A 26,631-nucleotide genomic window follows, 5' to 3' on the forward strand; every position below is an offset into this window, starting at 1 on the left:
AGCAAAAAATTAGCACAAATATTAGGAAGTGTGTGTTTTTTCTTTATTTTAATCTTTTGTTTGGTCTCTGTATAAAGCTCTCAGGAGGTGTCTCTTCCTCCCTCAGTACAGGCTGCACAGACGCTGCTGTTATTTTCATGCTGGTACCTAGTCTATTTATGTTCATTCTATGTAGTATCGTTCTCTGCACACAGTAAACTTTACGGCGTATTCTGTATTTAACTTAGACATTGAAACATGTTTTTCATGTAAACAAATGTCCATTTGACCAATAATTCTACTGCAGCTGTATCTGCTGTTAAAGTATCACTACAATAAATACCCCAAATTACAGTTTTTTTCAGTAACACTTTATTAATAAGGTGCTGCTTACTAATATTGTATAAATATATAATAGATGCTTAATAACTATGTTATAGAGTATTAATAAAGCATTATAACTGGTTTATAACCATGCAATAGCCATATAGTACAATAGGTGGCTAAAAACTGCAGCCTTTATAAAACTAATTATGTTTATGGCTATTACATGGTTATAAACATCTATAATGCCTTATTAACACTCTATAAGCACATTTATTATATATATATTATATATTTATAAAACATTAATTAGCAGCACCTTAATATAAAGTGTTACCGTTTTTTCTTTGGTTGTTAAAATTAAGATAAACAAAAACCCACAAACCGGTTTGTATTACTATACTGTATTATCTCATGTGCTCTTGGGGCCCCCCAATACTCTACATAGGGGGGTACAGAATTCCATAGCTGCTGTGAAGCTATGGAATTGTGTATCCCCTCACATTTTAATTAAAGCACACACATTTCAGGATGGTTTGTGTGCAGTGTTATTGTAATCTGCTCACATATTTTAACAAAACTTTCACTGCAGGGGCCCTCATGTTATTGAATAACACATTTGTATGCCTTATACTTTTGAACCCTTAAGAACTAATAATTTGCACAATTAGATCTTTTTAATTGTTTTCAGCTCCTACATTTGTGTAGGTAACTTGAAATCTCCAAAACCTCTAATCTGATCAAAGCAAAACTTGCCATATTTTAAAGGGTGGTAAAATGAAGTTGCTACAGTAAAAAGCATGGCTGCTGATAGGCCTATCAAATTTCACCATTGCTCTAGTTGCATAAATTGCGCATAAAATGAACACCGTCCAAAACTCTTCACAGAGTAGTGGAGGCCTATGGGAAATAATATATACTCTATTAAAAAATACCTTGATATTTGTGTAAACCTTAACGGGAAATTTAAACTGAGACATCCATTGAACTTTGAAAGATCTCAAACTGGATTTAGACCAAGGATATGACCTTTGACGGTATAAAAATTACACAACGGACAAAACAACCACCCATCACTTTTTACTTCAACGATGTCCATTATTTCGTACCCCGACTACTGTACTCACTTACAGATAGTTTACAAGTGGTTACGAGATCACTGGGTGGTAGCACGTCTAATTTACCGTGTATTTTACTTGTGGCAGGTTACTCTGAGAACACAGAGTAGTGGAGGCCTATGGGAAATAATATATACTCTATTAAAAAATACCTTGATATTGACCTTGACCTTTGACCTCTCCTTAAGGTCAAATGTAAAACTAGCTTATAGCGGCTTAGAGAGTGAAGGTAGGGTCATGGTTACTACGGAACTGTGGCAGGGTGCCCCGCCCCTGTGCTGACTTTGTGTTTTATGTTGTATGTGGTGTGTTATTGTTGGTGTGTATGTATTGGTGTGCAGGGTATAATGTGGGGCTATATAGCACGAGTGAAGCAAAATGTATATTTGTATTTAGACACGAGGATGGCAGAATCACGCCACGTGCAGATTAAAGTTGATATTAGTATGGCAGCACGACGAGTAGAGCTGGTTCACATGCAGCTGTGCCGAGATTCCAGTTCTGTTTATTATTAAACAGTGCTGCAGCACATTCGCCAGTCACTCGCAGTACTGTGTGATCTTCCCGGTCTGACGTCACCGCACCAAAAGAACATAAGAAAGATTACAAACGACAGGAGGTCATTTGGTCCATCTTGCTCGTTTGGTTGTTAGTAGTTTATTGATCCCAGAATCTCATCAAACAGCTTCTTGAAGGATCCCAGGGTGTTAGCTTCAACAACATTACTGGGGAGTTGGTTCCAGACTCCCACAGTTCTCTGTGTAAAAAAGTGCCTCCTATTTTCTGTTCTGAATGCCTCTTTATCTAATCTCCATTTGTAATCCCTGAGCCTTGTTTCTTTTTCAGGTCGAAAAAGTCCCTTGGGTCGGCCAGCTTGCCACAGAAACACAGATAGGAACAAGAATGCCTTGGTAGCCGTCAAGTTGCTTGCAACTTCTAGTTATTATTATTATTATTATTATTATTATTATTATTATTATGACATTTTCACATTGTCTGTGTGTAATGATAATGATTAGAGTAATGAATTAAAACATCTACAGTAATTTGGCATTGCTGCCCTATTATCACCACTCAATAAATTAATTAATTTTCTTTTAATTGTGTGTGATATTTATTTTCACAATAACATTCCTTGGTATGAACACATAAGGCTATTGTAGGATATGTGTTTTGTGAGTACAAGTATAAGTGATAGTATATACATAGCAAATAGTAAAAAATACACTGTGCATTTTTTATGACATACTGCATTTTCAACCTTTATTTATTTATATTCATAGTGATTAGTACTGATTTTTAAGTTAAGTGTGGCATGGAGACGCCATCAGGTTTGCATATCAATGACAGCACATCAATGACAGCTTGTTATTCAAATTCTCAATGGTCATTAACACAGGGAGGAAGCACCTTGTTTTAACTACAGTAAATAAAAACATCCATTAATCAAAGTTTCCAGTAGAGAAAGACAGGGGTCCTATGACATTGTTTAGCACTGTCAAATCCATATCACTTTTAAATACATGCAGTACCTGATATTGTAAGAAAGACTTGTTTTCATGAACTATATAATGGATGTTCTTAAATACACAGTAATTAGAGACACTCAGTGGAAAGTGTCACCACAGTCAGAACATGCAGATATATAACAAGTGAAGGCAAGCACACATTTCAGAGATTTTATTTGCAATTTCAAATGCAGAAGTACATTTATAAATATTGAAGATTCACATTTAAAAAAGAATAACAAAGCAGAACAGCACACCTCAATACACCAAATTATACACTAACATGGGGTGAAGATTTGACTTGTAGTCTAACCCAACCAACAGGACTAAGTGGGTGTATTTACAATAGAGAGGCAAGAGGCTTTTACACAACAAAGTGACTTTAAGAAATCAGCCAATACAGAGCAGCATTAAACAGTTAACAATCCATTACAGAGCAATTAGCTTAACATAACATTTCAAACTTGTCATGATGTTTGTAACCGATTTGAACATGTTTAACAAAAATAAGCAAGAGAAGATGACAGTTCATCTGAGACAGAACAGGTCGTCTTTTTACAGTGACAGCACTGTATCACCCTGCAACACAAACACATTCCAGCAACGAGAAACATGGGTTACAATACAGGCACACTTATTAGAACACCCCATTGCTTCTGTAGTTTAGATGCATCGTGCATATGAAACCAAACCACTGCAACTGAAAATCCGGGAACATTGTAAACATAGGCAAATTAGTGAGAGTCTAATTTAATTGATGTCTTTAATAGACTACGCATGCAAATCATTTGAAATAGTAAAGAGAAAAGCAACACAGAGCTACACATGGTGAAATGCAGGAGACAGTTTTTTAAAGTTGTTTAAGATGCCTATATAAAAGATAAAGTGGTCTAACATTTCCACATGTGAGAGCCTATTGCTTCTATATCTCTGATTACTGTTGAAATGTAAATTCTCACACCCAGAGGTTTTCATGCAGGTTAGTATATTAAAGATATAAGTGAGCAATCATGAGATGTTCTAACACATTTGCACACTTCTGTGTATGTTGCTGCTTTGCAGTTTGTATCTTTAGAAGAACATATTAGAATATTCAGAAATATTCAGAAATACATATTTTGCTCAAATTTACAAAAGACAACATTCAAAGTCTATACTTATAATATCTGATAGCCATCCTACCAGTTAGTGTAAGTCTTAATATACTATACACTAACATGTAGTGAAGCTTTGACTTGTAGTCTAACCCAACTAACAGGATTAAGTGGGTCTATTTACAATAGAGAGGCAAGTGGCTTTTACAAGAAAGATTCCCTGAAGCTGCTTTAAGAAATCAGCCAGTAAAGAATTAAAAATCCCTTATAGACAAATTAACTTAGCATGACATTTAAAACTCATCCGGATGTTTGCAACCACTCTCAGTTGGTCTGAGTGCTGTTTCTTAAAAAATGAGTTTCATTGATATTTTTGTATTGCCTGATTGAGGTGCTTGTAGTTTGAAATTGATAGCACAAATCCAAATTGCTGTCTCTCTAGTCTGCTATTCAAAACATCTTAATAGTTAAAGGACAGGCTCATTTAATTTGAAGCTACTTGCTTGACAATGGAATATGTTTTCTGTTGAGTTCATGGAGTGGGGCTCAGTGCTATACAGCACGCCCCATTGCATGGAAACTGCCCACAAGGCAATGCACCCACATTAGACAGGTAGAGCAAAGGCTGTATGAAGTTCCTGGGGATAAAGAAGCTATAGCATAATGGACTTATATAACATTGAAATATCATAGGATTGAAATATGATTTAAATGGGAAGACAGCTACTACTGGTAAATAGGAAACTAACACAATCATTAAAATGGTAAAAACGATCTGCAAGGCTTTCTTCTTCATGGGATGGATCTCGTCTCTCCCTGGAGAAGACCTCCTCAGGACCCTCAGGATGGAGATGTTACAGAAAACCATGACAATAAACAAGGCAGAGATGAAACCTAAGATTACATATGCAGGGGATACAAAGGCTGTTCTACCTAGATAGATGGAGAAGGGGACAATAATAGCCCATGCCACAGCAGAGCACACCACTCTATAGGTGAGTGACTTGAGCCCCAGGTAGGTGACTGGATGCACCACAGCCATGTAACGCTCCACACAGATACAGCAAAGGAACAGAGGAACCCCTGTCAGATTAAAATTAAGTAAAACAAATATTACTGAGTAAGCAATTGGATTGTTTAGAAAGTAGTAATTATATATTCCAAGGGGCGCATTGAGGCAACACAAAATATCCATGACAGCCAGGTTCAGTATGAACACCTCAGAAGATGAGATGGCAGTTTTTTTCCTCAGTAAAATCCACAGCACTGTCACATTGGCTGGCAATCCCAGGATAACACTTAGAGACTTCAAAGTCGCCCAGAATGCGAACCCAGCTGGATTGTCTCTACATTCCAGGTCAAAGCCGGTACTAAGAGCTGTGGTGTTGTTGGGGACCATGGTAGAGTTTGTGTTGAAAGAATCCATTGTGCATTGAATGTGTCAACAAGGAACTGGGTTTCACTGGCCAAGAGAATCTGGTGAGAGAAGATGAAAGATGAACAGCACCCATACAAGATCTCAGTGCAGTATAACACTGCTGAGCAGGTCGTAGTGACAAGTTCATTACACTGTATTGGGTTTTTCATTGTTTAGATTTGCTATATTGGTGGTTTGTACACGGTTGCTTTTTATAAAGTAAGCCTGTGGTTAGCAGATAGTTTTTCCATGAAGAAATGTCACTCTGATAAGAACAGTTCACTTACAAAGCAACCTTACCTTTGATATCAAACAACACAGCTTTAAAGCATGCATCAGATATACTAGGAGACTTTTTCTGTTCACACTTGATAGTCCTTAAAAATAATTCTGGAAATAGAGATGAAGGCCATCTCATTGTCAAAGCAGTCCTGTCAATGCAGGCAAATCACGACCAACAGCATTCATGTAACAAACATTTAAGATGGATAGCAATTGTGAAGAAATTGCTAAATACTTATCTCTCTACACCTCTTAGATCTCTACACCTCTAGATTTACTTTAAGAGTAGTGCACTAAGCAGTATATATAAGCCACGCATTCTCTCTTACCACAATGTTAGGGTGTTTTCAGCAGGCAGCGGCTCTCTAATATCTCCACAATGATGTATCAACGAGTAAAACCCTCTGTTGGTAATAGAAACAGATAATGATCTCCAGGGACAAGACCGAGACTATCTAGTAGGGAAGCCACGCTCTCATATAGACCAATTTGCTGAGTTTCCACCTACTGAAATGTACTGTTTAAAATATTCCTGTGCTTAGCCACCACTAGGTGTGTGCTGCCCCTTTTCAAAGAGAATGGATCTCAATTTGGCAATGTTCCAATTATAAAACAAGGCCTTTATAACTGAGCTCATGTGGGGGTCCAAACGTCGTTCGGTATCCAGAGTGATTGCCATATTTTTTACAGTATTAGATGGAGTCAAAAGATTCCCATCAAAGGATATTTCAGAAAGAGATGATTTAGCCAAGTTGTGTCTGGAACCCACTATTATTACCTATGTCTTATTGGGATTTATCTTCCAACAATTTAGAGACATCCATGACTGGATTTCACTCAGGCACTGAGACAGCACAGAACTCACCAGCTCCGATTTAGAAGGAAACTAGCAGTATATTTAAGTATCATCTGCATTACAGTGAAATCCAAGGTTGCACTTGTTAATAACTGATCCAAGGAAGAGCATATTGACACTGAAAAGCAAAGGGACAAGTGTTGAGCCTTGTGGAACTCCATAATCCACATCACCTGTCTCAGAAGAGTACTGGCCCAGAGACACAAACTGGCATTGATGCAATGCAGGGGGTTTCATCCTTTTTTTAAACTGTCTGGAGGTTTCAGCTCAATTACCCTGTGACAACCTGGTGAGTGGACAGAGGCCCAGAGACAGACTGCAGTTCAAAAAATATATACTTTTATTATAAATTAACACAAAATAAAAGTTCACAAGGGCAAAATAAAAGATATTTAAACAAATAAAGCAAAACTCACAAAAATAAAGGTTTCCAGGCTGGGTGATGCCTTCACTGGATTCAGAAAAAACCACAAACCACAAACCACAAACCACAAACCACAAACCTCTGCTCCCTCCTCCTAATGGGAAGCAGAGGCCTCCTTTTATGTCAGGTGGCTGGGCGCTGATTGATCGTTAATTAAGCAAATCAACTAATCAATCCAAGCCACCTGAACATAATAAACCCAGGCAGGTAAGGGAATTTAACCCCATCCCTGCCAATTTATAAAGGGCAGAGCTTTGCTCTGCCACATACCCCTTTACAAGTTTTGTTCTACTGAAGGGTGCAACAGTTGCAATAAAATGGAGAATAATCTGATTAACACATTTCTTTTTTTCCCTGTTTATTTAATAAATTGTTCATGTCATAACAGTTTGGGTGACAAACTGCCTGGTTAGGACAGAATAACAAACAGTAGGCTTAATTCTTAAAACTTTTAATTACAAGTATTTGGATGCACAGAATTAAAGAATTTCAGAATCTCTTTGGAAATCATATTTCTTTCTGTTCAGTAAAGTTAGTATAAATAATACAAACTAGTCTGCATGTAAATGTTTATCACGTTTCTGTTTACTTCCCATCTCATTTAAAATGTTTACAATATCAAAAACATTAACCTCAAGATAAAACCATAACTACTAACAATGATAAACGCTTTTATTAAAGCCAACATAAAAATGTTAATAAACCAGTTATAATGCTTTATTAATACTCTATAACATAGTTATTAAGCATCTATTATATATTTATACAATATTAGTAAGCAGCACCTTATTAATAAAGTGTTACTGAAAAAAACTGTAATTTGGGGTATTTATTGTAGTGATACTTTAACAGCAGATACAGCTGCAGTAGAATTATTGGTCAAATGGACATTTGTTTACATGAAAAACATGTCTAAGTTAAATACAGAATACGCCGTAAAGTTTACTGTGTGCAGAGAACGATACTACATAGAATGAACATAAATAGACTAGGTACCAGCATGAAAATAACAGCAGCGTCTGTGCAGCCTGTACTGAGGGAGGAAGAGACACCTCCTGAGAGCTTTACACAGAGGCCAAACAAAAGATTAAAATAAAGAAAAAACACACACTTCCTAATATTTGTGCTAATTTTTTGCTTAGTCTGGGATTTCCATTCAGTGCAAATTTAATAACGAATCAGGGATGCTTTTGTGCCTCAGTCTAAGTAAAACATAGTGCCAGTAGGGGGAGAATACAGAGTACAGAGTGAGGCGCGTACACATGTAGATCTTGTGTTCCCGTTCAGCTGCCTTTCAGGGAAGAAAGAAAAAAAAAACCTGCCTGCGCAGTGAAATCACAGGGGATGCTGAATTCCATGGGGTACAGAAATCAGCGGCACCCCGGATTTGACACAGTATGACCCAGACGGCATGCTGATGCTGGCCCAGTACCTGCCCAATTACAGCTGTGATTCCGGTCCGATGACGGCTGCCAGAACCAGCCCAATGTCAAACTGTATTATGACCCCCAAACCGATTCAACAGAACCGGCCCAGAGTCTGGCCAATGGAAATGGCCCAGCGCCCAACCAATGTAAGCAGCTTCGAATTCTGAAGGTCGATACAGAAAGAGCCCCTAGCCAGGGCATGGTGCTTTGATTCAGTGAATCCTGACTAAACTGACACGCTTTACCTACATTATAAAATCAAAACCTTTTTAAAAGTTATGGGGAAAAATAATGCAGACTCTGTCAGTTACCCCATGTGCCTTGTTAGCCTGAAGACAACATGGATATATATATATTACCAGCAGCCCTGCATTCTGTGATCTCAGGGTGTGGTTTGGCAAACACAGGGTCAGAAAGTCCTGCAGAAAACTAGGTGCTAATCCATTCTATACTGCACAGGGAGCCAGTGTAAAGAGGCCAGAACAAGGGTAATATGTTCGCTTTCCTTGGTTTTAGTCAGAATTCTAGCGGCTGTATTCTGAACAAGCTGCAAGCGGGATACCACACGTTCTGGGACACCAGAGAAAAGCAAAATAGCTTTTATAAGGATTGTGCGAGAGTGAAACAACTCACCTGAAACACGGCAGAGGAATCAGCTGTAGGGAACCTTAACTATGGGATGAACTGCCTAGCTCTAATATAACGTAATGCTTCTCACATAGAAAACCCTTGAGTTTTTTTCCCAATCAGAAATGCAGGCATGTTCATTTGCTTTAGTTTATTTTGGTAGCCGTTAACAGTTTCCACCTAAACCAGTGGTTCTCAAACTTTTTAAACTTTTTAAAAGATTAGTGCCTCTGTTCTGTATTTTACTGTTGTTTTGAGACTACAGATCCCTGATGCCTTTCGGGTTGCCAAAGTGCTGATGCATCAATGCCATTTCCATGAAGCAGTGCTTTCAATCAAAACCACTTTTAAAAACAAGCTATTCTAATGCCCTCATATATACAAAGCTGCAAAACAAACAAGAACACCTGTTAAGACACCCACGTGGGTTTGGTGTTAACGTGTGAAAAATATTGGTAAGTTTACAGCTTGTACTGGTCAGGACTGATTCTGCTAATTTGTTTCTCAGAGAAATATACAATGTATTTTTGTAACATAAGAATTCTACAATGCATTTTTGAGAAAAATCGACAATGCATTTTTGTAATTTGAAAAATATGTACAATGCACCTTTGTTTATATATATATATATATATATATATATATATATATATATATATATATATATATATATATATATATATATATATATATAATTTAAACACAAATTTAAACACAGGGTAGATAAGTTATATATTTATACAGAGATAACAAAGTGTCCCTTATAAAACAGATATTAAAGTTTAGCAGTGTGATAAAGCACAGTGAAAGCATAGGTGAGCTTTGTAAAGCACAGCGAGGTATGGTAAAGCAGATTAAAAAAATAAACCATGGTAAACTAACCCTTATAAAAGATCATAAAATCCAACCTCAGGAACTGCAAAACCCTGAAAAACTGTCAAAATAGGCAAATCATTGACTATCTAATTATATTGATGACTGTACTATGCAATTCATTTCAAACAGGAAGAGAAAAGGAACACAGAGCCACAAATGGGAAAATGCAGGTTAAATTTTTGCAGTTTTTTAATTCAAAGCATCAAGAGGTCTAACATCAAATGACACCAGAGATTTTAAGAAAGTGCACAGACACAATGCCAAAAACATGTCATGCTGTTATTGATGCCAAAGGTGGCCATATGAGCATTAAAGACACTTTCAGACTCAGATGAGTTTGCAAAATTGAATAAATGAATAAATGTTTTTGTATGCAAAGCACAGTAAATGACAAATTTAAACACAGAGTAGACAAGTTATATGTTTTTATTAAGATAGAGAACAAATGTCACTCCCCAAAGCAACACAAGCTAGACCCCTATTCTTTTGAGTCTGTATAAAGAGTATCTTTGCTTCTTTTCTACTGAAGCCTACAGGAAGTCTTTAAACCACCCATAGTTAACCTGTCAAACTGCTAAAGCCTGCGGTAAACACACACCAGCCCCTCTGCTGCTGTGCAGAGCTGGGAGGCTCTATAAAGACAGCCGAATGCCATTCGGTTGGAGTGAAAGACTGGTTGACTGTATTTGAATTTTCAGGTAAGGGCATTTCTAGATCCTTATATAAACTCTGCAGTAATCCCTCTGGTTATACTGCACATCTACCACGGCCTTGTTTTTAAAGTGCATCTGCCCTTATAAAAGTTTGCTGCGGTGCTTTACAATGCTTCCCTATGCTTTAACAGACCTCTCTGTGCTTTGCAATGCTTCTATATGCTTTAAAATACCTCTCTGTGCTTTACAATGCTTCATTATGTTTTACAGTACCTCTCTGTGCTTTACAATGCTTCCCTAGGCTTTACCAGACCTCTCTGTGCTTTACAATGCTCACCTATGCTTTACCAGACCTATCTGTGCTTTACAATGCTTCCCTATGCTTTACCACACCTCTCTGTGCTTTACAATGCTTCCCTATGCTTTACCACACTGCTCTGTGCTTTATTGCATATTTAAAAATTAATTGCAGAATTTTCTCAGACACTAAAATGCAGAATCAGTCCTGACCAGTACAAGCAGGAAGCCTAGCGGCATGTTTCACACATTAACACCAAACCCATGTGGGTGTCTAACGGGTGTTGTTATTTTTTCACAGCTTTGTAAATGTGAGTTCATTAGCTTATCCTGTTTCATAATTGGTTTTGTTTGAAAATAAACAGTATTTACTAAATATATGTTTACAAGCATATTAAAAAACAGGGTAAACTAGCCCCTGTAAAAGTTCCCCTTAGCAAAAGCAAAACAAAGTGTAATAAAGTATAGAATAGCATGATACAGAATAGGGAAGCATTGTGAAGCACAGAGAGGTATGGTAAAGTAGAGGGAAGCATTGTAAAATACAAAGAGGTATGGTAAAGCATAGGGAAGCATTGTAAAGCACAGAGATGTATTGTAAAGCATAGTGAAGCATTGTAAAGCACAGAGAGGTCTGATAAAGCATAGGGAAACATTGTAAAGAACAACGAGGTCTGGTAAAGCATAGGGAAGCATTGTAAAGCACAGAGAGGTGCGGTAAATCATAGGGAAGCATTGTAAAGCACAGAGAGGTCTGGTAAAGCATAGCAAACGCATGGTAAAGCACAGAGAGGTGTGCTAAAGCATAGGGAAGTATTGTAAAGCACACAGAGGTGTGGTAAAGCATAGGGAAGCATTGTAAAGCACAGAGAGGTGTGGTAAAGCATAGGGAAGCATTGTAAAGCACAGAGAGGTCTGGTAAAGCATAGGGAAGCATTGTAAAGAACAGAGAGGTCTGGTAAAGCATAGGGAAGCATTGTAAAGCACAGAGAGGTGTGGAGAGCTGTAGAGAAAGTGAGCTCTAGAATGAGATGAATTACAAACACGACAGAACATGAAAACAAGCAATGGAACAACATGGGAGTAAAATGAACTGTGCCTTGTTTAACCCTTTTATTCTCGTTCTTGATTAAACAAGTTCTGTTGAAAGGATTTGCCCGGTTGGTGAAGGAGGAAGACGGAGATGAAAATCCTGCTGCCCTCGATTCTCATCCTGTCTGCTGTGTTCTTGCTGCAGTTTCCACAGGTTATATTTCTGTGTTCTTTTCTGGATTTCTCTTTTGGTCAAGTTAAAGCAATTCAACAAATGATCTTCGAGGCTATATATATATATATATATATAGTTTATAAAATATTCAAAAAATTATATAGCATAACTAAAATAATGTCTTATAATGGACATGACCCATTTTCAAACTAATATCAACGACATGACAAAAAGTATTGTAACTCACACCAGGCAAATATATTATTATTATTATTATTATTATTATTATTATTATTATTATTATTATATTATTATTATTATTAATAATAATAATAATAATTAATAATAATAATAATAATAATAATAATAATAATATAATAATAATAATAGTTTGAAAATTAGGAAAATTGTGTACCACGAAGATGACTCTTCAAAAGAAGATGAGTCTGCTTCTGCTCCAGCATGACCTGTTCCATTACCTATTAGGCTGTATGTGTTACTAGAAGTTCAGTATACAAATACAATGGGAATTCATATAATAATTCTTATTTAAGAAAATCTATATTTTAATGGCGTTTCGGACTGCACCACTGTGTATCACATTTCTGTAGATTGCAATATGTGTCAGTTGCGCGCTAGTGCGTGTTATTATTAACAAGCGGGGTTTCTTCCACTTATGTCTTATATTATTCTTTTTTTCAGATACAATGTTTTAAGGCTGCGATACCGATGGACCTCGCAGAAAATTCCCTCGATGATCAATATGTCCGTTGCGAAAGCAAAATGTTAAAACTTGTTAAGGAAAAATATCTTCCGTCAGAATTACAAAACACCCCAAATTTTAAAAACGTCTGGGAAACAGCGAAAAAGTCAATGGTGAAAAAAAAGAGGATGCCATTGAATCTGGAACAAGCCACGGCAATCTATGCTTATACTATGGATGTTTACAACACTTTCAATGAAAAAGTTAGAAATGGAGGAAAACATTATAAAGCTTTTCCATTCAAGTCGTTGCATTTTTATTTGACAGACGCCCTGAAAACTCTGAGATCCAAGCAGAGTAAATGTTATGACGTGTTTAGAGGGGTTCAAGACCCCTTTACCGCTAATGAGGGTGCAATTGTACGATTTGGGCAGTTTGCTTCTACCTCTCTAGTCAAAAGGGTAGCAGAAAATTTTGGAAACGGAACATTGTTTGCAATAAAAACCTGCCTCGGCGTGCCAATTGAAGAATACTCAGATAATCAAAGTGAAAAAGAGGTGCTTATTCCACCTTTTGAAAAATTCAAAGTGCTGAAAGTCTATGGAAATCAAATCCACCTGGCACGCATTCCTGACAAGAAGAGCAATTCCAACTGCTTGGGAGGTAAGCAATGGTCAAGCGTGTGATTGCGCGGAAGAGCAGCCCTGCTGTGAATGAACTTTTCTAGTTGAAGCAGTGCCGGGGTTGGCTTTGTTTTAAAGAGATGCCGTCTCTGTCTTCAGTGATATTGCCTCTTGAGTTTCTGTTAAGATCATTGCTGTGTGACACTGTATTTGCATAGAGGATTTCCGTTTGCTTAATCACGGTCAGCCCCATAGCAACGCTGTGATTGAAAACAAACACTGGAGGCATTGATAGGCTTCGGATGCCATGGTAACCACACTCACTTATTTCTATTGAAATCTGTTCATGTGCTTGTGATTCTATTTAACCCTTCAGGCATCATGGTATCTAGTCTATTTATCCATTTCTTTCCCTTTATTCTTCAGTATTGTACATTAGCTCATGTTATGTTTGTTATTTGTAAAGTGCTGAGCTATTGGTTCATTTACTGTTTTATTTCTCATGATTGAGATGTGATTCTGTATTATTTTATATAATGCTGTACCTGTCTCTCCTACATATTTTATTTTATTAAATTTGCTTGCAAAATATACCATAAACAAGGTTGCTAGTTTTGCATGACGGGTTTCTTAAGACTGATTAACCGGATTATTTATTAAGCTGAGTATTTTTGCCCCTGCTTGCGAATTTCACTTTTATCTTATTCAGATATATCTGCATGCTTTACGATACATTGCTCTTACTGATTTTAATGTCCCTTTAAAGTGTCCTGGACCACAATATCAGCTAAATTTGCACCCTCTTCTGAAAACCTTTTGCATCGGCTCTTTAGGAAATGAGGAAATTTTTTTACTGAAATTAATGATTCCAGACATTTTGTTAGGTAATATTTGTAGAAACATGTAATTATTAATGGTACTCTTTTAACTAATTACCAACTCAAGTAACTTTTTGTATACTCAATATGATATAATATATATATATATATATATATATATATATATATATATATATATACTAATTTGTTCTTTTTTTCCTTATATTCCAGTGCCGAAAGAATGCTCCTGTCGTGAAGGATTATGTTGCATTAGTTAACAAGTCTCCCTGAAGGTGCAAAACTCAAGGCTGGGAAAAAGCTGGGTGTCTAATCAATTGTTCTATATTATGTTTAGCACAGGCCAGTGTACCTTCCTTGAGAATGATATTCTCTCACTCACACTGTACATTCATTTAGGGCTGCTTTCATTAGGCATCTTAAACAACCTCTACAAAGTCTCCTGCATTTTCCCATCTGTGGCTCTGTGTTCCTTTTCTCTTCCTATTTGAAACGAATTGCATGTGTGGCTTATTAAAGTCATCAATATAATTAGACAATCAATGACTTGCCTGTTTTGATCATTTCCCAGGGCTTTCAGTTCCAATGGTTTGATTTCATATGCACAACAAATCAAAACTACAGCAGTAACTTGGTTTTCTGGTTAATTTGCACACTGCTGTATAATAACTATAGATTTGAAGCTATTAACACAAGATTAAACTGGCAATGGAAGACTTTACAACCCACGAGCAACAGTATCACTGGCGGACCCTTTAAAGGGTTAAGAGCCAAGGATTTTAAATGTATTCCCTATTATTATCCCCTGTCTTATCTGGTCACTCTCACTCGTGTGAATAAACTAGGCATTGCATGAACATTGGTTAAGTATTCCCTCCTGTGTTAACATGGTAATGTAGAGAGAGGTCAAGACTTATGCACGCCCCTATTACTAAAAAAAACATTGATTTAAATGTGATCCATCTTACTCTCGTCTATCCAAGTGTAATCTGCAGCTTAATAAAGCATTTGCAAACTAATAAAGAATGTGGTTTGTCTTTAATTTTGAAATGCACATGAAAACAAAGATCATGGTTAGGGCTGGGTTTTTTTCATGATAAAAAAGGCTTATTTCACAGCACTTCATATATAACATTTATTAAAGCAAAAGAAAATGTGTTGGCATGTTCACAGTGGATCATTGTCTTTAGTGAAACGAATGTCCCTAGATATTTACATGCTAAAACTGTAGAATATTTCGTTTTTTATGCCCTCCTTTTAAAGACATGCTATTTTTACCTTGAGTGAATTATCAAACAAAATAAAACACATGAACTTGTGTGTAAATAACAGGCATGTGAAATATTCCTGATCTTTGATGCAGCTCGTGTCTTTTTTGTTGAATACATTTTAATGGTGCAGCTCTGTGCAGTGTGTGTTCAGTGTTTCACTGGAAACAAACTAAACCGGGTGCCAGGTTCCTGAATGCAGTCTAACAGGCAGTGCTTCAAACGTTTACTGTATTTATTTTTGAATGACTAAAAATATGGGATACATTTCAAAATCCATTACATTAACTACACTGTAGTTACAATTTTAAATAGATGTAATCACTCCAATATTCTGTAACCAGACCAGTAACTGCATTATGGAATTACTTTATGTTAACAGACCATGTCACCACTTCGTTTGATTTTGAGAGTAGCACAGCACATAGTAATGTGAAGTAATGAGCTTTTATTAATAGTTTCGGTTGGCTTCGCATTACTGTGTGCTGTTTTACTCTCAAAATCCCCACTATATTATTGTTTCCATTTCAAAACCAATTGTGATGGATTCATTCTGGATTTTTGTTCATTCTCGCATTCTCTGAGAAGAATTCTTTCCCTTCAATTTCCACTTTTCATCTCTAAAGCTATTGTTTATCTTTTTGTATACACATTTCAGCTGATCCTGTAGAAAATGGGATCAAATAAAAATGTTCACACACTTTAGAGAACAGGAAGTTTACAGACCTATAAATTTGCCTTTGATCAGCTTAACCAGCACCAAGCCGCTGCTGTAACTCTGAAAAAAAAAGAAATGTCATGAATAGAGTAAACTAAACTGAACTAAAACTTCGATCAGAATGTGGTGCCCTCTAGTGTTTTAATTGGACTATGGCACCCCTTATTGATAAGTAAGAGAACACGGCCTCCCTTGTGTTCAGCATTCCTCATGGTGCTACCCCACAAACAGGATCCTCTCAAATAAATGAAAGATAGTGTTCTCCTATTACAAAGATGCATTACAGGATTTACACCTATTACAAAAATGCACTGCACAATTTTTTCCTACTACAAAAATGCATTGCAGAATTTTCTCAGCCACTAAATAGCAGAATCAGTCCTGACCAGTACAAGCAGGAAGCTTAGCTGTATGTTTCACACATTAACATTTCAAAATTAAAGACAAACCGCATTCTTTATTAGTTTGCAAATGCTTTATTAAGCTGCAGATTACACTCGGATAGACGAGAGTAAGATGGATCACATTTACATCAATGTTTTTTTTAGTAATACACAGGGGCGTGCATAAGTCTTGACCTCTCTCTACATTACCATGTTAACACAGGAGGGAATACTTAACCAATGTTCATGCAATGCCTAGTTTATTCACACGAGTGAGAGTGACCAAATAAGACAGGGGATAATAATAGGGAATACATTTATAAACCTTGGCTCTTAACCCTTTAAAGGGTCTGCCAGTGATACTGTTGCTCGTGGGTTGTAAAGTCTTCCATTGCCAGTTTAATCTTGTGTTAATAGCTTCATTGAGCAATGAAGGTGATGTGCTGGTCCTCTACACCTGATCACATTGAGCAATGAAGGTGATGTGCTGGTCCTCTACACCTGATCACATTGAGCAATGAAGGTGATGTGCTGGTCCTCTACACCTGATCACATTGAGCAATGAAGGTGATGTGCTGGTCCTCTACACCTGATCACATTGAGCAATCAATGTGATGTGCTGGTCCTCTACACCTGATCACATTGAGCAATGAAGGTGATGTGCTGGTCCGCTACACCTGATCACAGGTGATGTGTGCTGGTCCTCTACACCTGATCACATTGAGCAATGAAGGTGATGTGCTGGTCCTCTACACCTGATCACATTGAGCAATGAAGGTGATGTGCTGGTCCTCTACACCTGATCACATTGAGCAATGAAGGTGATGTGCTGGTCCTCTACACCTGATCACATTGAGCAATGGAGGTGATGTCGTGGTCCTCTACACCTTATCACATTGAGCAATCAATGTGATGTGCTGGTCCTCTACACCTGATCACATTGAGCAATGAAGGTGATGTGGTGGTCCTCTACACCTGATCACATTGAGCGATGAAGGTGATGTGCTGGTCCTCTACTCCTGATCACATTGAGCAGGATCCCCGACTCCTGCACTTGTGTTTTTTACACATGATCTGGACAACATCACACTGTAGAGTGGGGCTTTCTAACTTCCCACACCAGGTGCTGAGAATTGCAAACTGGAGAATACATTTTCTTTTTAAAGTGAGGATTGAAGGATCTCGAATGTTTTGATTAGAGAGGCCACCATGATTTGAGGCCAACAAGTTGTTTGATTATACAGGCCAACGTGATTCTGGGTTGGCAGCATTAATGCACAATGTGAGTGTGAGCCTCCCACAACCCTTCCCCCTCCCCCCCCCCTCTCCCCTTCTCTCCCCTCTCTCCCCTCCCCTCTCCCCCCCTCCTCCCCCTTCCTAGACAGACTTTTGTTCTCTCTCTTCTTTCTGTCTTAGGCGAGCTCTATGCCTCTTCTCCCTTCTTTCTAGAGATCAGTATGACAATATGAACGGGTCTCCTCCCCCCCTTCTTCCTCCCCCCTCCCCCCCCTCCCCTGCCCTCTCTCCCTGCCCCCCCGACTTTTTCCTAAGGGCAGTGCTGATAAACTACTTGCGGGTAAAAGAAGTTAATTAAAAGCGTACCATAAAATAATCCATGTTCTAAAATGTATTACCTAACAAATGTCTGGAACATAATCAGAAAAAACAAAAAAAAAAAACACACATTCTAAAGAGCGCTTGTGGTTTTTCAGAAGGGATGCAAATTTAGCTGATATTGTGGTCCAGACACTTTAAAGGACATTAAAATCAGTAAGAGCACATGTAAAGCATGCAGATATATCTGAAAAGATAAAAGTGAAATCGCAAGCAAGGAAAATAAATAATCAGTCTTAAGAAACCCGTCATGCAAAACTAGCAACCTTGTTTATGGTATAGTTTTCAAGCAAAATTATATAAAATAAAATACATTGAAGTGACAGGTACAGCATTATATAAAATAATACAGAATCACATCTCAATCATGAGAAATAAAACAGTAAATGAACCAATAGCTCAGCACTTTACAAATAACAAACATAACATGAGCTAATGTACAATACTGAAGAATAAAGGGAAAGAAATGGATAAATAGACTAGATACCCTGATGCCGAAGGGTGTGTGGTTAAAAAAATCACAATCACATTAATAGATTTAAATAGAAATAAGTGAGTGTAGTATCCATGGCATCAGAAGCCTGTAAGTACCTCCCACTGTTTGTTTTCAAACACATTCCGCAACGATACCCCGCAACGGCCAATAATTGTTTGCCTTTAGGACGATACGGTATGCACAGTGTAGGCGTATAGATTAGTTCTTGAGTTCGACGTTATGTGACTTCTGACTCTTGCGTAGAGCAATTTTTTTTAAACTCAAGAGGCAATATCACTGAAGACAGAGACGGCATCTCTTTAAAACAAAGCCAACTTTGGCACTGCTTCAACTAGAAAAGTTCACTCACAGCAGGGCTGCTCTTCCGCGCAATCACACGCTTGACCATTGCTTACCTCCCAAGCAGTTGGAATTGCTCTTCTTGTCAGGAATGCGTGCCAGGTGGATTTGATTTCCATAGACTTTCAGCACTTTGAATTTTTCAAAAGGTGGAATAAGCACCTCTTTTTCACTTTGATTATCTGAGTATTCTTCAATTGGCACGCCGAGGCAGGTTTTTTTTATTACAAACAATGTTCTGTTTCCAAAATTTTCTGCTACCCTTTTGACTAGAGAGGTAGAAGCAAACTGCCCAAATCGTACAATTGCACCCTCATTAGCGGTAAAGGGGTCTTGAACCCCTCTAAACACGTCATAACATTTACTCTGCTTGGATCTCAGAGTTTTCAGGGCGTCTGTCAAATAAAAATGCAACGACTTGAATGGAAAAGCTTTATAATGTTTTCCTCCATTTCTAACTTTTTCATTGAAAGTGTTGTAAACATCCATAGTATAAGCATAGATTGCCGTGGCTTGTTCCAGATTCAATGGCATCCTCTTTTTTTTCACCATTGACTTTTTCGCTGTTTCCCAGACGTTTTTAAAATTTGGGGTGTTTTGTAATTCTGACGGAAGATATTTTTCCTTAACAAGTTTTAACATTTTGCTTTCGCAACGGACATATTGATCATCGAGGGAATTTTCTGCGAGGTCCATCGGTATCGCAGCCTTAAAACATTGTATCTGAAAAAAAAAAAAAAAAGTATCGACTTTTTTCTTATTCGATATTCTGTATTAACCTTCTTTGGGGCGAACAATTATATTGGTGCGTCTGATCGCGCCGTTGACTGTGTATAAACGTTCTTTAGATGTCACCCACGTCAGGCTTGCAATTACACTAAAAGAACTAGATTCTCCCTTAATACCACAACATAAAACATCCGTCATACTTGGCTGCTCGATTGCGGTAATTTTATATCTAAAAGCAAAATTTCAGGACGAAGCCAGCCACCCATGTGTATTAAAAGTAGGATAACGTATATACTTAAGAGGATTTCCCATTTGTATACTGAACTTCTAGTAACACATACAGCCTAATAGGTAATGGAACAGGTCATTCTGGAGCAGAAGCAGACTCATCTTCTTTTGAAGAGTCATCTTCGTGGTACACAATTTTCCTAATTTTCAAACTTCCTACTGCATATTTATTATTATTATTATTATTATTATTATATTATTATTATTAATAATTATAATAATATATAATAATAATATAATTATTAATATATTACTTATTCTTATTATTATTATAGAGTATTATTATATGTTACTCTTATTATTATGTATTATTATTATTTTTGGACACACACAGACGTCCGTTATGACTAAACAGTACCAGAAACTATAATCAAACTGTTTACCCAACGTAGAGGTAATTTCTGTAATAAAACAAATACGATTTAATATTTTATAACACTATATATATATATATATATATAGCCTCGAAGATCATTTGTTGAATTGCTTTAACTTGACCAAAAGAGAAATCCAGAAAAGAACACAGAAATATAACCTGTGGAAACTGCAGCAAGAACACAGCAGACAGGATGAGAATCGAGGGCAGCAGGATTTTCATCTCCGTCTTCCTCCTTCACCAACCGGGCAAATCCTTTCAACAGAACTTGTTTAATCAAGAACGAGAATAAAAGGGTTAAACAAGGCACAGTTCATTTTACTCCCATGTTGTTCCATTGCTTGTTTTCATGTTCTGTCGTGTTTGTAATTCATCTCATTCTAGAGCTCACTTTCTCTACAGCTCTCCACACCTCTCTGTGCTTTACAATGCTTCCCTATGCTTTACCAGACCTCTCTGTGCTTTACAATGCTTCCCTATGCTTTACCAGACCTCTCTGTGCTTTACAATGCTTCCCTATGCTTTACCACACCTCTCTGTGCTTTACAATGCTTCCCTATGCTTTACCATGAAATGGTGTGACGAGACATTGCTTAACGTATAAAATTTTAATTAACGTCTTAAAAGGAGTATGTGATTTTACGTGTTAGACAGTGGTAACTGCGTCATTGGGAGTCCTCACAGAAGTCCTGACAAAGCGTGTATAATTGTGGTTTGGGTAACACCAACAGATTGCCACATAACAATAAAAAGTATTGTTTTTTTACAGCTTTGTCAAATGCTGATAGTTCATTAGTATTAACCTGGTTCAAACTTTTGTTTTGTCATAAATGATTTATATACAAATTTCGTATAATATATGTTTTGATCGGGGATATTAAAAACGGGTAATCGTAGCCCCTGTAAACGTTCCCCTTAGCCAAATAAGCAAAACAAAGTGTAATTATATAGTAAGCATGATAGTGTCTCTTTCATATCCCTTGTGAAGCACCCAAGTAAAGCACAGGGAAGCATTGTAAAATACAAGAGAGGTATGGTAAAGCATAGGGAAGCATTGTAAAGCACAGAGATGTATTGTAAAGCATAGTGAAGCATTGTAAAGCACAGAGAGGTCTGATAAAGCATAGGGAAACATTGTAAAGAACAGCGAGGTCTGGTAAAGCATAGGGAAGCATTGTAAAGCACAGAGAGGTGCGGTAAATCATAGGGAAGCATTGTAAAGCACAGAGAGGTCTGGTAAAGCATAGCAAACGCATGGTAAAGCACAGAGAGGTGTGCTAAAGCATAGGGAAGTATTGTAAAGCACACAGAGGTGTGGTAAAGCATAGGGAAGCATTGTAAAGCACAGAGAGGTGTGGTAAAGCATAGGGAAGCATTGTAAAGCACAGAGAGGTCTGGTAAAGCATAGGGAAGCATTGTAAAGCACAGAGAGGTCTGGTAAAGCATAGGGAAGCATTGTAAAGCACAGAGAGGTCTGGTAAAGCATAGGGAAGCATTGTAAAGCACAGAGAGGTCTGGTAAAGCATAGGGAAGCATTGTAAAGCACAGAGAGGTCTGGTAAAGCATAGAAAAGCATTGTAAAGCACAGAGAGGTATTTTAAAGCATATAGAAGCATTGCAAAGCACAGAGAGGTCTGTTAAAGCATAGGGAAGCATTGTAAAGCACTGCAGCAAACTTTTATAAGGGCAGATGCACTTTAAAAACAAGGCCGTGGTAGATGTGCAGTATAACCAGAGGGATTACTGCAGAGTTTATATAAGGATCTAGAAATGCCCTTACCTGAAAATTCAAATACAGTCAACCAGTCTTTCACTCCAACCGAATGGCATTCGGCTGTCTTTATAGAGCCTCCCAGCTCTGCACAGCAGCAGAGGGGCTGGTGTGTGTTTACCGCAGGCTTTAGCAGTTTGACAGGTTAACTATGGGTGGTTTAAAGACTTCCTGTAGGCTTCAGTAGAAAAGAAGCAAAGATACTCTTTATACAGACTCAAAAGAATAGGGGTCTAGCTTGTGTTGCTTTGGGGAGTGACATTTGTTCTCTATCTTAATAAAAACATATAACTTGTCTACTCTGTGTTTAAATTTGTCATTTACTGTGCTTTGCATACAAAAACATTTATTCATTTATTCAATTTTGCAAACTCATCTGAGTCTGAAAGTGTCTTTAATGCTCATATGGCCACCTTTGGCATCAATAACAGCATGACATGTTTTTGGCATTGTGTCTGTGCACTTTCTTAAAATCTCTGGTGTCATTTGATGTTAGACCTCTTGATGCTTTGAATTAAAAAACTGCAAAAATTTAACCTGCATTTTCCCATTTGTGGCTCTGTGTTCCTTTTCACTTACTGTCCTGTTTGAAATGAATTGCATAGTACAGTCATCAATATAATTAGATAGTCAATGATTTGCCTATTTTGACAGTTTTTCAGGGTTTTGCAGTTCCTGAGGTTGGATTTTATGATCTTTTATAAGGGTTAGTTTACCATGGTTTATTTTTTTAATCTGCTTTACCATACCTCGCTGTGATTTACAATGCTTACCTACAAAGCTCACTGTGCTTTCACTGTGCTTTATCACACTGCTAAACTTTAATATCTGTTTTATAAGGGACACTTTGTTATCTCTGTATAAATATATAACTTATCCACCCTGTGTTTAAATTAATTATATATATATATATAATATATATATATATATATATATATATAATAATATATATATATATATATATATATATATATATATATATATAAACAAAGGTGCATTGTACATATTTTTCAAATTACAAAAATGCATTGTCGATTTTTCTCAAAAATGCATTGTAGAATTCTTATGTTACAAAAATACATTGTATATTTCTCTGAGAAACAAATTAGCAGAATCAGTCCTGACCAGTACAAGCTGTAAACTTACCAATATTTTTCACACGTTAACACCAAACCCACGTGGGTGTCTTAACAGGTGTTCTTGTTTGTTTTGCAGCTTTGTATATATGAGGGCATTAGAATAGCTTGTTTTTAAAAGTGGTTTTGATTGAAAGCACTGCTTCATGGAAATGGCATTGATGCATCAGCACTTTGGCAACCCGAAAGGCATCAGGGATCTGTAGTCTCAAAACAACAGTAAAATACAGAACAGAGGCACTAATCTTTTAAAAAGTTTAAAAAGTTTGAGAACCACTGGTTTAGGTGGAAACTGTTAACGGCTACCAAAATAAACTAAAGCAAATGAACATGCCTGCATTTCTGATTGGGAAAAAAACTCAAGGGTTTTCTATGTGAGAAGCATTACGTTATATTAGAGCTAGGCAGTTCATCCCATAGTTAAGGTTCCCTACAGCTGATTCCTCTGCCGTGTTTCAGGTGAGTTGTTTCACTCTCGCACAATCCTTATAAAAGCTATTTTGCTTTTCTCTGGTGTCCCAGAACGTGTGGTATCCCGCTTGCAGCTTGTTCAGAATACCAGCCGCTAGAATTCTGACTAAAACCAGGAAAAGTGAACATATTACCCCTGTTTTGGCCTCTTTACACTGGCTCCCTGTGCAGTATAGAATTGGATTAGCACCTAGTTTTCTGCAGGACTTTCTGACCCTGTGTTTGCCAAACCACACCCTGAGATCACAGAATGCAGGGCTGCTGGTAATATATATATATCCATGTTGTCTTCAGGCTAACAAGGCACATGGGGTAACTGACAGAGTCTGCATTATTTTTCCCCATAACTTTTAAAAAGGTTTTGATTTTATAATGTAGGTAAAGCGTGTCAGTTTAGTCAGGATTCACTGAATCAAAGCACCATGCCCTGGCTAGGGGCACTTTCTGTATCGACCTTCAGAATTCGAAGCTGCTTACATTGGTTGGGCGCTGGGCCATTTCCGTTGGCCAGACTCTGGGCCGGTTCTGTTGAATCGGTTTGGGGGTCATAATACAGTTTGACATTGGGCTGGTTCTGGCAGCCGTCATCGGACCGGAATCACAGCTGTAATTGGGCAGGTACTGGGCCAGCATCAGCATGCCGTCTGGGTCATACTGTGTCAAATCCGGGGTGCCGCTGATTTCTGTACCCCATGGAATTCAGCATCCCCTGTGATTTCACTGCGCAGGCAGGTTTTTTTTTTCTTTCTTCCCTGAAAGGCAGCTGAACGGGAACACAAGATCTACATGTGTACGCGCCTCACTCTGTACTCTGTATTCTCCCCCTACTGGCACTATGTTTTACTTAGACTGAGGCACAAAAGCATCCCTGATTCGTTATTAAATTTGCACTGAATGGAAATCCCAGACTAAGCAAAAAATTAGCACAAATATTAGGAAGTGTGTGTTTTTTCTTTATTTTAATCTTTTGTTTGGCCTCTGTGTAAAGCTCTCAGGAGGTGTCTCTTCCTCCCTCAGTACAGGCTGCACAGACGCTGCTGTTATTTTCATGCTGGTACCTAGTCTATTTATGTTCATTCTATGTAGTATCGTTCTCTGCACACAGTAAACTTTACGGCGTATTCTGTATTTAACTTAGACATGTTTTTCATGTAAACAAATGTCCATTTGACCAATAATTCTACTGCAGCTGTATCTGCTGTTAAAGTATCACTACAATAAATACCCCAAATTACAGTTTTTTTCAGTAACACTTTATTAATAAGGTGCTGCTTACTAATATTGTATAAATATATAATAGATGCTTAATAACTATGTTATAGAGTATTAATAAAGCATTATAACTGGTTTATTAACATTTTTATGTTGGCTTTAATAAAAGCGTTTATCATTGTTAGTAGTTATTATGGTTTTATCTTGAGGTTAATGTTTTTGATATTGTAAACATTTTAAATGAGATGGGAAGTAAACAGAAACGTGATAAACATTTACATGCAGACTAGTTTGTATTATTTATACTAACTTTACTGAACAGAAAGAAATATGATTTCCAAAGAGATTCTGAAATTCTTTAATTCTGTGCATCCAAATACTTGTAATTAAAAGTTTTAAGAAGAAAGCCGACTGTTTGTTATTCTGTCCTAACCAGGCAGTTTGTCACCCAAACTGTTATGACATGAACAATTTATTAAATAAACAGGGAAAAAAAGAAATGTGTTAATCAGATTATTCTCCATTTTATTGCAACTGTTGCACCCTTCAGTAGAACAAAACTTGTAAAGGGGTATGTGGCAGAGCAAAGCTCTGCCCTTTATTAAATTGGCAGGGATGGGGTTAAATTCCCTTACCTGCCTGGGTTTATTATGTTCAGGTGGCTTGGATTGATTAGTTGATTTGCTTAATTAACGATCAATCAGCGCCCAGCCACCTGACATAAAAGGAGGCCTCTGCTTCCCATTAGGAGGAGGGAGCAGAGGTTTGTGGTTTGTGGTTTGTGGTTTGTGGTTTGTGGTTTGTGGTTTGTGGTTTTTTCTGAATCCAGTGAAGGCATCACCCAGCCTGGAAACCTTTATTTTTGTGAGTTTTGCTTTATTTGTTTAAATATCTTTTATTTTGCCCTTGTGAACTTTTATTTTTGTGTTAATTTATAATAAAAGTATATATTTTTTGAACTGCAGTCTGTCTCTGGGCCTCTGTCCACTCACCAGGTTGTCACAGGGTAATTGAGCTGAAACCTCCAGACAGTTTAAAAAAAGGATGAAACCCCCTGCATTGCATCAATGCCAGTTTGTGTCTCTGGGCCAGTACTCTTCTGAGACAGGTGATGTGGATTATGGAGTTCCACAAGGCTCAACACTTGTCCCTTTGCTTTTCAGTGTCAATATGCTCTTCCTTGGATCAGTTATTAACAAGTGCAACCTTGGATTTCACTGTAATGCAGATGATACTTAAATATACTGCTAGTTTCCTTCTAAATCGGAGCTGGTGAGTTCTGTGCTGTCTCAGTGCCTGAGTGAAATCCAGTCATGGATGTCTCTAAATTGTTGGAAGATAAATCCCAATAAGACATAGGTAATAATAGTGGGTTCCAGACACAACTTGGCTAAATCATCTCTTTCTGAAATATCCTTTGATGGGAATCTTTTGACTCCATCTAATACTGTAAAAAATATGGCAATCACTCTGGATACCGAACGACGTTTGGACCCCCACATGAGCTCAGTTATAAAGGCCTTGTTTTATAATTGGAACATTGCCAAATTGAGATCCATTCTCTTTGAAAAGGGGCAGC

The 26,631-nt window shown here is 37.4% G+C and overlaps 2 protein-coding genes and 1 long non-coding RNA gene across 4 annotated transcripts; 1 reads left to right on the top strand and 2 right to left on the bottom strand.

Annotated features, from left to right (window-relative positions):
• Window positions 1-4,555: 4,555 nt before the first annotated feature.
• Window positions 4,556-5,422, bottom strand: LOC121304501 (proteinase-activated receptor 3-like). The gene has a single exon (XM_041235666.1). The coding sequence runs from the start codon at window positions 5,420-5,422 to the stop codon at window positions 4,556-4,558; it is 867 nt and encodes a 288-aa protein (XP_041091600.1).
• Window positions 5,423-10,495: 5,073 nt separating this feature from the next.
• On the top strand, window positions 10,496-15,238 carry LOC121304592 (erythroblast NAD(P)(+)--arginine ADP-ribosyltransferase-like). 2 transcript variants are annotated; one of them, XM_041235805.1, is made up of 4 exons: window positions 10,496-10,630; window positions 12,033-12,128; window positions 12,792-13,455; window positions 14,465-15,238. In XM_041235805.1, exons 2-4 carry the CDS (start codon window positions 12,066-12,068, stop codon window positions 14,509-14,511), a joined length of 774 nt encoding a protein of 257 aa, XP_041091739.1. In that variant the 5' UTR covers window positions 10,496-10,630; window positions 12,033-12,065; the 3' UTR covers window positions 14,512-15,238. The 2 variants fall into 2 exon arrangements, with proteins under 2 accessions (XP_041091739.1, XP_041091738.1); XM_041235804.1 differs by having other exon boundaries at window positions 10,497-10,630; window positions 12,021-12,128.
• A 4,077-nt stretch (window positions 15,239-19,315) lies between these two features.
• Window positions 19,316-22,361, bottom strand: LOC121304460. The gene is made up of 3 exons (XR_005947958.1): window positions 22,243-22,361; window positions 20,622-20,729; window positions 19,316-19,792 (listed from the first exon to the last, which is right to left on the bottom strand). It is a non-coding gene; the product is annotated as an uncharacterized LOC121304460 (long non-coding RNA).
• Window positions 22,362-26,631: the final 4,270 nt, after the last annotated feature.

Source organism: Polyodon spathula, chromosome 38, assembly GCF_017654505.1.
Source record: "Polyodon spathula isolate WHYD16114869_AA chromosome 38, ASM1765450v1, whole genome shotgun sequence".
In the NCBI taxonomy this organism is placed as follows: Eukaryota; Metazoa; Chordata; class Actinopteri; order Acipenseriformes; family Polyodontidae; genus Polyodon; species Polyodon spathula.